Source organism: Poecile atricapillus, chromosome 4 (genome assembly GCF_030490865.1).
Source record: "Poecile atricapillus isolate bPoeAtr1 chromosome 4, bPoeAtr1.hap1, whole genome shotgun sequence".
NCBI lineage: Eukaryota > Metazoa > Chordata > Aves > Passeriformes > Paridae > Poecile > Poecile atricapillus.
In genome coordinates this window covers 31,234,654-31,247,696 of record NC_081252.1, presented here as the reverse complement: position 1 = coordinate 31,247,696, position 13,043 = coordinate 31,234,654, and the positions used below count along the sequence as shown (strand labels likewise).

The window sequence follows — 13,043 nt, the reverse complement described above, 5'->3', positions numbered from 1 at the left end:
TCTATTTCGTTATTAGGATTAAATTAAGTGATTAAGATATCTTCATGTCTGATAAAGTCTTAAAGACAAAATCAAACTGTGAAAGATATCTGGTTAAATGCTTGGAGATAGTGTTGATTGAAATATTAAGCCCATTTTGGGAGTAATATATTTCACTGTTTTAGAGCAAGTCTTTTCCTCACATAATTTTATTAATTTGATTTAATTAAATATCTGCTTAATTCAAAGTGGAGAAACAGATTGATAGTTGAAGAAATGGCATAATTAATTTTCCCCTTTTTAATTTATGTGTAGAAGAAATGGAAGAGGAAATTATTTATATGACTTCTGAAGGTCTTGGTGACAAGAAACCATTGTTTTATTAATTATAGATTCTTTGATTACTTCCTTAAAGGAAAAAAATACTTTATATTCTTTTTGCCTGTGTATTCAGTATTCTTTATTTAAATGATAATCTACTTGCTAGTTTGTTTTATGGATAATAGTGGGTAAATTTGCCTTATCAGTGCAACAGGAGTAGACCATGGTTCCTTCCAGGTATTGCAAGAAATGTGCTCTGCATTCATATATGCAGTTCTTCCATATTTCAGAGAACTCTTGACACGGTGTGATTGTCATGCGTGGCTGCCACAGACTTAATTTTATTTATTTATTGGGGTTATTTTCTCCTTTTCTGCTTGATTTTTTCAGCTAATTCTGGAATTTGCACCTTTCCTTGAAGTGGTGTGGCTCTTCTCACAGTGCTGGTATGGAGTGGGGAGGTCTGTGTCGGTGCTGTGCCACTCCCATTGTTGGGTTGGTCATTTTCTGAGAGGGAGGTGCATAGTCTAGAGAAGTCCCAGCTTGAGCCATGGTGGGCATAGCAGGATCCTGGCATGACTAGCTCTGATTCTCACACCAGAAGGCAGGGAAGAGGGGAGGGTTCCTCATGGAATCCCCTTTGCCATTCCTGACCTCTCAGCAGCATCCATTCTATCTTTTCTCCTCTGGGCAGCCATCGGGCTGCTGAAATGTGTCACTGTCATCCTCGTGGCTTAGCTAGGAACACTCTTTCCTGAGGATGAGGCACAGTAGCCACCTGCCCTGTTTGCTGGTGCCAAGTACTCAAATACATTCTGCTGCCTAATAACTTCCTGTTCCCAACAGACTGCGTGTCAAGCAGACAAAATTTGAGCTGTTCAAGCTCTTTTGGAAGATGAATATGCTCCTCAGTCCATGTGTCCTGTTACCTTGCCAAAACCTTTAGGAAGACTCTTTGTGCTCCACCTGGACATTGGCACTGGACCACTGGGTTTGATCCCCAGCCTTCCATGAGAGATAAAGCCTGACCTTTCTCCACCTGCTTCCTATGACCACACACCCTTAGTGAGCCATCTTGGAGGTTTGCTAAGCCAAGAACCCAGTTGTGGGACACTCTTTGGCATGTTGCATTGACAGTGATTTAATCTCTAGCCCACGTGACAAGTCTGCTGGCCATTTCTTTGCTTCAGTAATGTTGTCAACCTACAGTGAAGCTACCAGGATGTTAATGCTGCCTGGTAGGTGGAACTCAAGGTATTTGCTTCACCATGTTTCTCATGCCTCTAGCAGCAAAGGCTGCAGGAGACAGATATGGACTATTACATGGACTCAAGAACAGAGATCAGCAGCTATTGGGCTCTGAGGGGGAAACAGGCCTATTAATTGGCAGATGCCATGCTTTGCATGGTCGCCAGGCAGCATGAGCATGATCACCAGCCTCCTGGTGTAATATTTGGCTCCCATTCCTGTGAAATGAAGCCAAGGTCACAGCTTTCATTGCTGTTTTCCCCTTTATATCTCTATTACTGCAATGCTCATAGGGAAAAAAACCCAAAACAACAAACCAGCAAAATTTCCATTGCCAGAGTGTACTGGCCTCATCTTCTTCCATTTACCCCCATAACCCTGGTTGACACCTCTATGTCACTGTCCCTCCTCTGTTTGATTATACCCTGGTCCTTTCCTCCTTTTGACATTCAGCTAGCTCATTTCAGCAGTGCGTGGTCTTCTGTCCTGTGGGCCACACTGATTTTGGAGGTTGGCAGCGAGAGCCAGCCGGTGTGGTTTGGCATGTTGATAGCTACTCACTCACTCTAGTTCTGTTTGAAGAGAGGGGGTTGCTGGACTCAAGGGAGCTCCAGCCTTCTCTTCTGGCTCAAACAGAAGGCTCCACAGTGGTTGTTCTCTGAAACCCAAACTGAAATGGAAATGGCAGGCAATCTGGGGCTGGACGTGTCAGGTTTCCTTTATCTGAAAAATTTGCATTGTTGACTTTTGGCAACCACACTCTGGCTTTTCACCAAGGGCATCTTCGCATAAACCTCTGAATTTGCAAAATGCATATTTTTGGATTGCCACAGGAGTGTTTCATGGGCAGTTTTTATGTTCTGTGTAAAGTCAGTACAGGTCCGTTAGTATTTCAGGATAATGCTCCTTGGGCTGTCAGCAGTAGCCGGGGCTTTTATAGTACTGTGCCCATGCTGATTGGTTTTTTTGGATATGGGTCTGGGGAGGGGAAGATTAAACTCAGGGTGGCTCACAACAGCAGCTCACCCTTTTCCTTGGTCTTAGTATGGGCATGGGTATGCTCTAGTCTCTGGTCAATTGGCTGGAATCACAGGCCATCCAAGTCCAGTCCCCAGCATTAACTGGGGCAGTGCTTGAATCAGTCCTGGCCAAAGTCTTGCTCCTTCAGAATCGCTTTGCTGCCTTTGAACTCCTCCTGGCTTGACATGGGCTTGTGCTGTGGTAGGGGTTGGAGTCAGTGTGGCTCTCCCAGGCCACACAGCACCCGGAGCCTGTGTCATCCTCTGCGCCAGCCTTGGCCTCCAGCAATTCCACTTGTGGGTTCCTCCCTTTCATTTCCCAGGGCTGGCTCACTCAGTAGACAAGTGTGATCTCAAGCAGAGTCACATGCTGTAACATGGCAGCTCTCCATGCATGCCTGTGCAAGCACAGCTAATTCACCTCGACCACTGGGAGTGGAAGTCCCCTAACTGGGGTGGGATGTCCTCTTTGAGAGCCCACAAACTTGCTGGAGAAAAAAACGTTTGGATGACTGGGTGACGGAGTTCAGAGCCATCAATAAAGCCCATCCAAGGGGTTTAATTCCTTAGACCAGTTTCCCCATCCCTGAATGCTAAATGACTTCTTAATTTTTATGTCTACTGCATTAAACTTTCCAGAGAGTCCTTGAGATGTTTTTTCTTGCAGTCAAACATGGGTGCATCTCTTTTGGAGATTATCCTGATAGAATGTTTTGGAGCTTGCTGTCCAATGTGCAAAAGCAGATGTGCTTTTATTGGCTTTTTTTAACTTAAACTGTGTTTGCAGCTCTCTGCAGTGCAGACGCTCAGAGTTTTGTTGGTATTAATTGAGCATAACAGAAGTACCAGAGCACCAGGAAGAGGTGCTTCGTTTGGTAGAGCAGTGTTAAATCTCTCTTAGTCTCAAGGACCTCAGGGCTGATTTCCAGATAATGATTGGCATGTGGTGTCCTGCTTCAAGGTCCCCATGGTGGAGATGGCCATGGGGGCCTTCAATACCAGAAATAAGAGGGTATTACAAAAGCTGGATTTCTTCAAGGTACAATGGGCTGCCATCTGCCACCCATCTTAATTCCTCCTCATTAATTTTATTTTCTTTGCTTATAGATTGAGGGGGAATAAGGGCTCCCAGGCAGGGGCAGGGTCCCCAGTTCCAGGTGCTTATGGCTCCCAGTTTCAGAGTACCAGCAAGTACCTGAGAACCCAGAAGTTTCTGTGGCTGGTCAGTAACCTTATTTAAGCTGGCATAATGTAACTGGAACAACAACAAAACGTTTTGGATGTTTTCATTGTATTTCTGTATGTAAAAATGCATTTTACAGGCATTCAGGTTCCAATTCTTATCATTTTTTATGTTAGAAAATTTTACTTATTCCCCCATTATTTTCTACTCGAAATGTATCTGTTTGAAAATATGAGTAATCATTTACATATGTAGCCTTCCAACCTGAATGGCAAAAAAGGCCAGTTACATTTGATACAAAAGTTACACTAAGTTGCAAAATTAACTTTGTTTTAGTGGTCACTGGGAAATGAGAACCTGGGCAACTTTCAGAAAATAGCTGATGCAGAAATGGAAAACAAAGGGGATTTAAAATTAAATATTTAAATTGGCTTGTCCTATTACATTATTTAAGCCTGAATATAAATCTGCCTAGCATGAGTTTGTTGAATCAAACGAGGATCTGTCAGTTGTGGATTTACCAAAATAAATCACAATTAAAACCAAATTATGATAACTGATCAAGATTGTAATTTATCATTTATACAAATATTTGATTTGATGGGAACCAAACTGGAGCTGCCATTTCCAAAAACCGATCCTCGTAATTTATTCTGCGGTCTTATAAATTTTCCTTTGCTTGCTTCTCTAGTGGTGTCCCAAATTATAACTCTTTTTTAATGGTCAACCTATCTTGGCTTGAATTTTCCCATGCCTGAAGTCCACAATGCTGATTTAGCAGAACAAAAACTTTGAAGATATTTCCTTTTCCCCGTGCTGTTTATTACATCCTTCGCTTTGTGTGTAGACCGAGCTTTGAAGCTTAGGTCAACATGAAACCACCGTTGTGGCCAGGCTGGCTCGTGGGAAGCAGCACTCGAATGGTTCCCGTTTGTAGCTCTCCTGGGTCTGAGATGCTTCCCACAGGTCAGGCTGGCAGCTTCTGGCGTTTGAAATTGAAATAGATCCCTCTCAAATAACACGTCCCCTCGGCAGTGTTTTTACCTGCACGCTGGTGGTGGTTACTCTAGGCTGGGGGAATGGTCCTTTGAGGAGAATTAGGATGGATTTAATGCTTACTGGGACCCTTCGGGTTGGAGGCAGACATCAGCTGTAAAGAGAGCATGAAATAATATTTTGCTTTTTTTTGTTTTTTTCTTTACCGTGTAAAGTTAAACAAGTGCTACAAGAAGTTTCTGTGCTTGTTTATTCACTTTCTTAAAACTTTGGAATCCAAATCTATAAATACAGGCTGACTTAATGTTTACAATTGTGGTCACTCTCACTAGCATTGATCGCAATGCTACTTCTTTAAAAAAAAAAAAAAAAAGTAAGAAAGGTATTAAGATATATAATCTGCAGGAAAAGATTCATGTACTTGTTAAAATATGTTGGTTTTGTCCATAAGGGAAAACCACTGTGAAAGTCTTAGCCTCTCAGTTTTCTTAAAACTGGAAGCCTGTATACCAGCTATTAAAGAGGCAAAAGGCAAGACATCATGACCAGACTTAAGAGATGTAGCTTTTCATAAAGGTAGCAGCTATATCGCAGACTTAATTGTAATTGGGTATCGACCTTAAATAAAGAATCAGCATTCCTGAAAAATAATCATAGCCCAAGCCCAATATACATAATTCTTTTTTTTTGGGGGGGGGGGGGGGGGGGGGCAGAATTTCATGTCATTTCTTCATTGCAGATTTCTAGTTGGACTTTTGCCCTAATTCTTTTTAGAAGGTGATGTAGGCTTGCTAATCCATGTGAGTTATCTTAAGAAATGTAAAGCACTTTTCAGTTTTATGAAATAACCCCTGTAGATGTGCAGCTGAATTTAACCAATTTGGAAAACTTTTGACTTCTTGTTATGACATATCCTTTATTCAAACTTGAAAAACTAGATGAGGAAGCGATTATGTTTCCAAGTCTATGTTTACAAATCTGAATTGATTTGGTTTTTCTCAAATTTTCAAGGATGCAGCAAATTTACAGATTTAATTTTATTAAGTTGGAATATCATTATATGAATTTTAGTGACTCAGAATGGAGTAAAACCTAGCGGATAAATTTATAAACCATAAATGTGTCCAAATAAATTTTTGTCTGTCAGATTTCTAACTGTGACAGTGCAGTTTTGATTTTAATTCCTTTTTGCTGAATATGATAGTTTAATTGCATTATATAGCCTTAAAGCAAATATTTTACATAAAGCTAAGGCGGGTACTTTTAGGCAAACATTAGTTTTGCCTTGACTTATGTGCAAAAATGTTTCCCACTTAAAGGAAAGCAGTTGAAGGAATCTGGATTGGGTAATTTAGGCTGAACTGTTGAAAGTGAAGTTGTTTGCTTAGGCATAGATCCAGTCAAAACTTGTGCACATCTTTAACTTTCTGCAGTCTGTGTAGCCTGTGGGACCTCTACTGACATGGATAAAGTAGCAAGCATGCAACATCATTCCCAAATTGGATGTACATAGCCTACTGTCACATGCACTTGAATTAAAAGTGCATTTAAGTGTGCTTGCAAATAGAAGATCTGGGACTCCTCACAGGTTACCTGCTCTCACCAAAATGCTCAGCTGATAGTCAAAAATGAGATTTCCTTTCTTGTCTATGCCTATGCCTGGAGGGGGGCGGGGGGAGGGAAGGGAAGGTTTTGTTGCTTTTAATACGAGCTTCATTGGATTGGTTTGTCTCTCTGGTGCAGTCGTGACGCAGTGTTGTGTTTTATCAGTGCCCACCCCCAGCAGAATTCTTTGCTTAAGAGGAGGCAGATTTTCACCTACTGAATAAGAATCTGGACTCACATTGATGCTTCTCAGTGTTGTCTTGTGTGCTCTCCTGTGCCGGAGTGAATTTTATCCCCGGACTGCCTGGTGTAAGTTATAGCCCTCTTTCTATCCTCTGAAAGTTTGCATGTTCAGATGTGACTGTGCTGAATGATAGGATGTCTATTTTAGACTTCAACCTGTATTTCCAGTCAGAAGGGAGGGTTGCTAGAAGACTTAGCTCCTTTTTCTCTTGAAACAACTTTTAAGTACTGGGTGAGTTTTAAAGACTTCTCTGCATGGTTTGCTTTTATAAAATATGTTTTCTGTAACCATGAACACTTGTTTTCTCTGAATGGATCTTGAAAATCTGTAGTATTGAGTCAAAAACTACTTGCCTGTTAGAAAGACTTTGTTCAGTCACTGAAGGGTCAAATTGTCCTTTAGTTAGAGAAAAAGATATTATCAGCAAATGCACAAGAACCTGTTGATACTTCACCTTTCTTACTTGTTTGTAGAATTGCTTAAAGTGGCTGCTGTCTGTGTTTTTAGTGAATGTTTTCAGCAACAAAATCTCATGCTAGATATTTTATATCCATTTTTGACCTTTCAGTGGTGGGAACAAAAGGTTGATAGGGACTAAGAAAAGGAAACATCCTCTGGAAGTTTTGGGAGCTGACAGTGACAGTCCCTCTCTGCAATGTTAAACTGGATGGGAATCCTTGGAAAGCTATCAACTTCAGTCTTGTTTCCATATCAAGTAGTAGCACGATGTATGCTTAAACACATTGTGAATGTGTTAAAATAGAAACTGATTGATACAAAACCTGCTTCTGCTGATGTGGTAATTGATTTTTTTTATAGTAAGTTGGGAGTGCTTTTTGTGTACTGGAGCATTAAACTTGCATAATGTTTGGCCTTGTGACAAGTCCTGTGCATGTAATTTAGAGCCATATAGGGATGTTCTCAGTCTTGAACCACTTGATTCAATACCACCTTTCATATCATGAATGTAGCATTAGTAATTTAAAGTAAATAGTTTGTGAGCCTTGTGGCCTGAGCATGAACTGGAAATGATAAGGACTATTGATATGAGCGATGTTAGTAGCTCTGGTTATAAATCAGGCTTGGTTTCTATGCAGTGCTGTGTTTAGTACCCATAGACTGAAATGCCAGATCTGGCCCGAGTTTATACGCATAGGTGGAAACCTGACCGATGGGTTTTATATAAAAGCAACATACAGAAACAGAGAGGATATGGACTAACCTCCCAGAAGCTGCTGTCTGGTAAGCATTTTAGACAGACTCTTCCTCCACTGGTAACTAGAAGTGAACCTGCCTGTCAGTACAAATTCAGTGCTGCTGTCAATCGTGAAACGTCTACTGTTTTCAACACGGCAGAGGAAAATAAATTGTCCTCCCTTGTCTGCCTTGCCTTAATGCAAAGTGGAGTAGTCATAAAAATTATTTTGGGAAATGCTACACTAGCTGCTGTCCTTTGATTTTTGTTCATACTTGGGCAACAACAAATTGGTTAAAACTGGGGCCTCGCAGAATCTCTGTCCCATCCAGAGTAGAAGAAAATTTTCAGCTGCAGCATGGGGCAACTTCTGAGAGTAGGAGAGCTGCATACAGCATGATTTATTTATGGTATGAGCTGCATACCTTTCAGTGTTTCACAAGTGCTGTAGGTTCTTCCCTAATTTTCTGTGAAGATTAAAGGACATTTATGGGATCTCTGTTTGCTCCTTTATGTCACACAGTTGGATTGCTGGAGGGTAATGCACTCTGATTGCTTCCCTAGAATTTGATCTTAGTACTGAGCTTTTATTTATCCATTCATTCCTGCTGTTAGATACTTCTCTGTTCTCTTTAGCAGAAATTTGTTTAGCAAAAACAAAAATCCCCAAACCCTGACCTCTCTGATTTTCAAATTTAGTATTTTTTTTCACTAAAACTTGTCTAGGCTTAGTAAATGTACTCTGAATAGCTTCCAGGAGACCTGTCTTAGTAAATGCCCATATATAAACATGTCCTAAAATGATCTCATGATTATCACGAGATCCTAACTTTTTCCTGAGGATTCACTTGTCATTGTGCATGAATCGAGGTGCTTTTTTACCTAGGTTTTGTTCTCCTCTCTCCCTTAGGGAAGAAATAGCACTCAACATTGACAGAGTTATAACAAGCTGTTTAGTTAACAACAAAATGCAGTCTGAGGGGGGTGTCTGGATCATCTGCCAGTGAGGAAGAGGGACGTGCTTAGCATTTCCAAAAATCAAATTTTTCTTGTCAAGGTGCAGGTTTCTAAGTCCACTTAAAAGGCTTCAACTCAAACCTCGTAAGTATGGTACACTGACTGTGGACCATAAGAAAACTCTGTTAGCTACAAAAATTTGCCTTAATGCAGAATTACCTTCTTACAGCTTGAAATGTCATCTCTACATGTTTCTTTCCACTCTAACAGCCATCAGAGATGCACGTCCCAGCTTTAGGTCCTGCAGCTCCCTGGTCCTAACACAATTCCTCTGCCCTGCTAATGCCCAAGTGTGAGTTTGCAGCATGGCAGAACAGGTTGGGCTGGTTCAGGAAGAGTTACCCAAAGCCTAAATAGGAAAATGTGTTTTTCCATCCAGAGTCTGCTGTGGTAGCAGAGCACACCTGACTGCAGAGGAGGCATCAGTCCCAGGGGTAAATGGGAGGATCCCAGCATCCAGCAGGTCAGGTTGAATTGCATTTGGGTTACATAGAGGCACATCGATGAAATACAAGTGAGAACAGCAGAGACGCAGGCTGGTGGCTTCCAGGTGTCACACATGGAGCAGATCACCTGCCATTCCCTACTGCATGGTGTTTTCTCCAGTTTCTTTTTCATCCCAGCAAGAACATGAAATGGCACAGGCTCTGGGTTGCATTAGGTGATGAGGGGCATAGCTCAGCTTGTTTGAGCATGCCAAATGTATTTTGGGCTCTAGAAGGAAGCGTGCTACAAGATTTAGTCTGTATTTAGTCACTGGCCTGCTTTGCAGGATATTTTGCATTTCTGAAAACTTTCTCAGCAGAGATGTCCCTTTTTTTTCTTTTCTTTTTTATAAGCATTTAAAATCTCTTACCGTTTTTCAAGGTTGAAAGTAGTAACACCTAGCCATTCAAAGGCAGCCTACATGTTAATTTTTAAACATGTGTTTATTCCTTTTTTCCTTTTGATTTCCATCTTTTTAAAGACTCAGCTTGGCTGTGCTGTTGCTTGTGCCAGCACAGTGGACATCAAGTTGAGCCTTAAGTTTTGGAGGAGGCTCTGTTTTGAACTATCACCATGCATAAAGTGACAGGAGGGGTGACTTCTTACTTAAGACATCCTTTTCTCCTGAGGCCATATATCCTATTTCACAGGGAGGGAGTTTATGTAGCTGCCTCTCTGAGCCCTTTGCCAAAAGCCCTGCTGACAGTCTCTTGGAGACTCTTTGGCCTTCATGAGGCGATTTAGGAGCACACATACACACACTTGAAGTCTTAATTTCTTTGGGACCATCTGGAGGAGTTCACCCCACCCTCTCCCAAGGAATCTAATAAAGGCAACCTTGTGACTTAGTGGTTTATTTTGGAAACTGCAGGAACTTGCTGTGGCTGGAGGAGCCAGATTTGGTTAACATTGTCCCATGAATTCTGTTGTGGTGGGGGAATGTCACAATCGGCCTGCTCTTTCTCTCAGTCCCAGGATTTGGGTCACCACAATAAATTGGTAGGTTGGTTGGTAAGTGGAGAAAAGACAGATCTCTATTGGGACTAAGGATGTGCTTTTATCTAGCTGCTCCAAAGAAATGGGTATTGTATAATCACAGTCTGAGGATGCATGCATGGACCTCAGCCAGCTTTGCCCATTTTCAGGAGAAGACATTGGGGTGCTGAGGCTAACTTGGTAAAGGTACAGTGGAAATGCATGCAGGATGAGGAACTTAATCATTAATCACCAGGATCAAGGAAGGACCCTAGTCCAGTACTCCATCTCCTAGCAAAAATCTGACATGCACAATAGATTTTTTAAACAAATGCTTTTAGTGGGGTTTTGTCTTCATTCACAGGCAAAAAAGTGCTAACTATAATTGTTTCTTCCAAATATCATTAGCCTTTTCTGTTTTTGTCAAGTCCTTTTCCACTAAGTGGGTTGAGTGCTTATGAATTATAAAAAAGCAACAAGTCTTCAAACAGAAAACATGCTTTGGTGCTTCGTTTTCTCATGTTATCTCATAGTATAAAAATCCTTATACAAATGTTTTTAGCCATTAAGACCTTCTGAAATGCTATTTTAGAGTGTAAGGCATTCAAGGATTGATGTCTGCTCCATGTCTGGAAAAGACTGGAGCAACAGTTGTTCAGCCAGTTTGGAGCCTGCAGAAAAAAAGAGGGACATCTTTTTTGCTGAATATGTGTATGTAGAGAAAGCATCAATCCTTGACATCAATTTAAATGTTTTCTAGGAAACATAGATAGATGTTTTATTTTCCTCTTGGTTGTTCTCAAAGATCTAGCACCTCAGAAGTATGCAAGATCTCTTTTAATTTTTTAATTTTGCTATTATTTCAGGGATTTCAGAAATCCTTTTTACCACAGGATCCAAATTGCATTTGGGTCATTGAAAGAAATTAAACATGAACTGTGCATGTGGGAATATTGTACGAAATTGAAGTGACTGTGGGGAATAGAGAGTGAGCAGGAGGTGGGCTCAGGGCTTTAATCTGACATCCCCTGCTCTCTAGAAGTGCTTCATAAAAAAGGTGGAGTTGGCTGATGCATATTTGCTGCTAAATGTTCATTTAACCCCTTGCCACAGGACCAGAGGATGTCTTTGTGGTGGCCAGTAACAGAAGAGAATTAGCCCTTGGAGGAGGCAGATGGCTTGGGAAAATTTGCCTCTAGCTTTTGACTATCTTCATGTCACTGTGGGCCTTTTTGCTGTGTTTACCAGTCTTTTGGATGATGAAGGTTTTATTTTTTAAACTCCCTTTCTCTGTGTCCCTTAGTTGCCTTGAAAGAGCTTACTCTTATTGGACTGAGAAAGATGTAATTCAAAAGGCAGTCATAAAACTGAAACTGTAAAAATAAATAGTCAAAGATATCTGTGACAATAGTTTGAATATAATAACTGGTAATTGGTAACTCTCTATAAAAAAAACAGAGTTCAATGTTTTCATTACAACTTTTTCACAGATTTCTCTAAACCCGTAGGGATAACATGGAAATGTTAAAATTATTGTGCTGTTTTAGTGACTGAAAAGCTGTAAGGAAATTATATTCTCTACTGCATGGGATGTGATAACAACAACAGATGAATATTAATGTTCTTCAGAGTATTTTCAGTGGTGTTTCCTAGACAGATATACATATAAAATAATTTTTCAAAGGAGTATATCCACAATGTTGAGCCTAAGTGTTGAGAGTTCTGCTGAGATCAGTGGAGCTAGGTGTTATACATCAGCTGGGAGTCAGGCTGTATGGTATGGTCTGTATTCTATATGTCTTATATTCATTGGGTGCAAAAAGCCAAGAAGAATCCTCCTTCTAGAAAGAGGCCTTATTGCTCAACACAAATAACATTTTCAGACTTTCTAAATCCTTTTAAATTACTCAAAAGTTTTTCTTGGTCAGTAATATTGCAAGAAACATATTGCTTTGGAGGTGACCTAATTTGAATCTTTCCTGAATTACTTTATGATTAGAGCAGTCACATGCTGAGGTAGGACCCCATTAGTGGGTTTAAATCATCAGTTTACTTCTGAAAACACACATTGTTATGAGCTCTGCTGAGTATTCCCACCCCCCCTTTTTTTTTTTTAATTTTCTTTTCTTTTTCTTTGTTTCTTTTTTTTTTTTTTTTTTATTCTCTGTTGCAGGACAGAACATCGCAGTCCTACCGGTTTGGAAGCAAAATATGGAATGTGTTTCACTGCTGACCGAAGGCAGCCAAATGAACAGTATTTATAGTAGTTCGAAAATCAGCAGTTAGCAGTTTCTTCACATTCTAACACTACCCAGCACTTTCCAGAGAGAACTCATTGTTTACAAGAAATCTGCTTTCCAAATCCGTTGCGGTGCCCTCCAGCCTTGACTATTAACTATTTGCAAAGGGGAAGCTGATCTACAGTTTGGGGAAAGATGGCACTGGATGAGTACCTGTGGATGGTCATTGTGGGTTTTATCATTGCTTTCATTTTAGCTTTTTCGGTTGGTGCGAATGATGTTGCAAATTCTTTCGGAACGGCTGTGGGCTCTGGTGTTGTTACTTTACGCCAGGCTTGCATTTTGGCTTCAGTTTTTGAAACCACTGGCTCAGTACTACTGGGAGCAAAAGTAGGAGAAACAATTCGGAAAGGTATCATTGATGTTAACCTGTACAACAACACTGTCCCACTGCTGATGGCAGGAGAAGTGAGTGCAATGGTTGGTAAGTAATACTTTCCTATTCCAAGTAATGTTTGTTCTGCATTTGTCACCC

General features: G+C 40.7%; 1 protein-coding gene across 7 annotated transcripts in view; it reads left to right on the top strand.

The window, feature by feature from the left end:
* The window catches only part of SLC20A2 (solute carrier family 20 member 2), a 55,980-nt gene that overhangs the window by 12,115 nt on the left and 30,822 nt on the right, over nt 1–13,043 (top strand). For 3 of the 7 annotated variants that reach the window (XM_058837026.1, XM_058837027.1, XM_058837020.1), the window contains exons 2-3: nt 6,517–6,660; nt 12,442–12,992. In XM_058837026.1, the coding sequence (XP_058693009.1) occupies nt 12,704–12,992 (289 nt within the window). In that variant the 5' untranslated portion in view covers nt 6,517–6,660; nt 12,442–12,703. Of the gene's footprint in view, nt 1–6,516; nt 6,661–6,742; nt 6,827–9,253; nt 9,271–10,162; nt 10,293–12,441; nt 12,993–13,043 lie in introns of those variants that run through there. The other 4 variants (XM_058837021.1, XM_058837023.1, XM_058837025.1 and 1 more) reach the window with 4 other exon arrangements.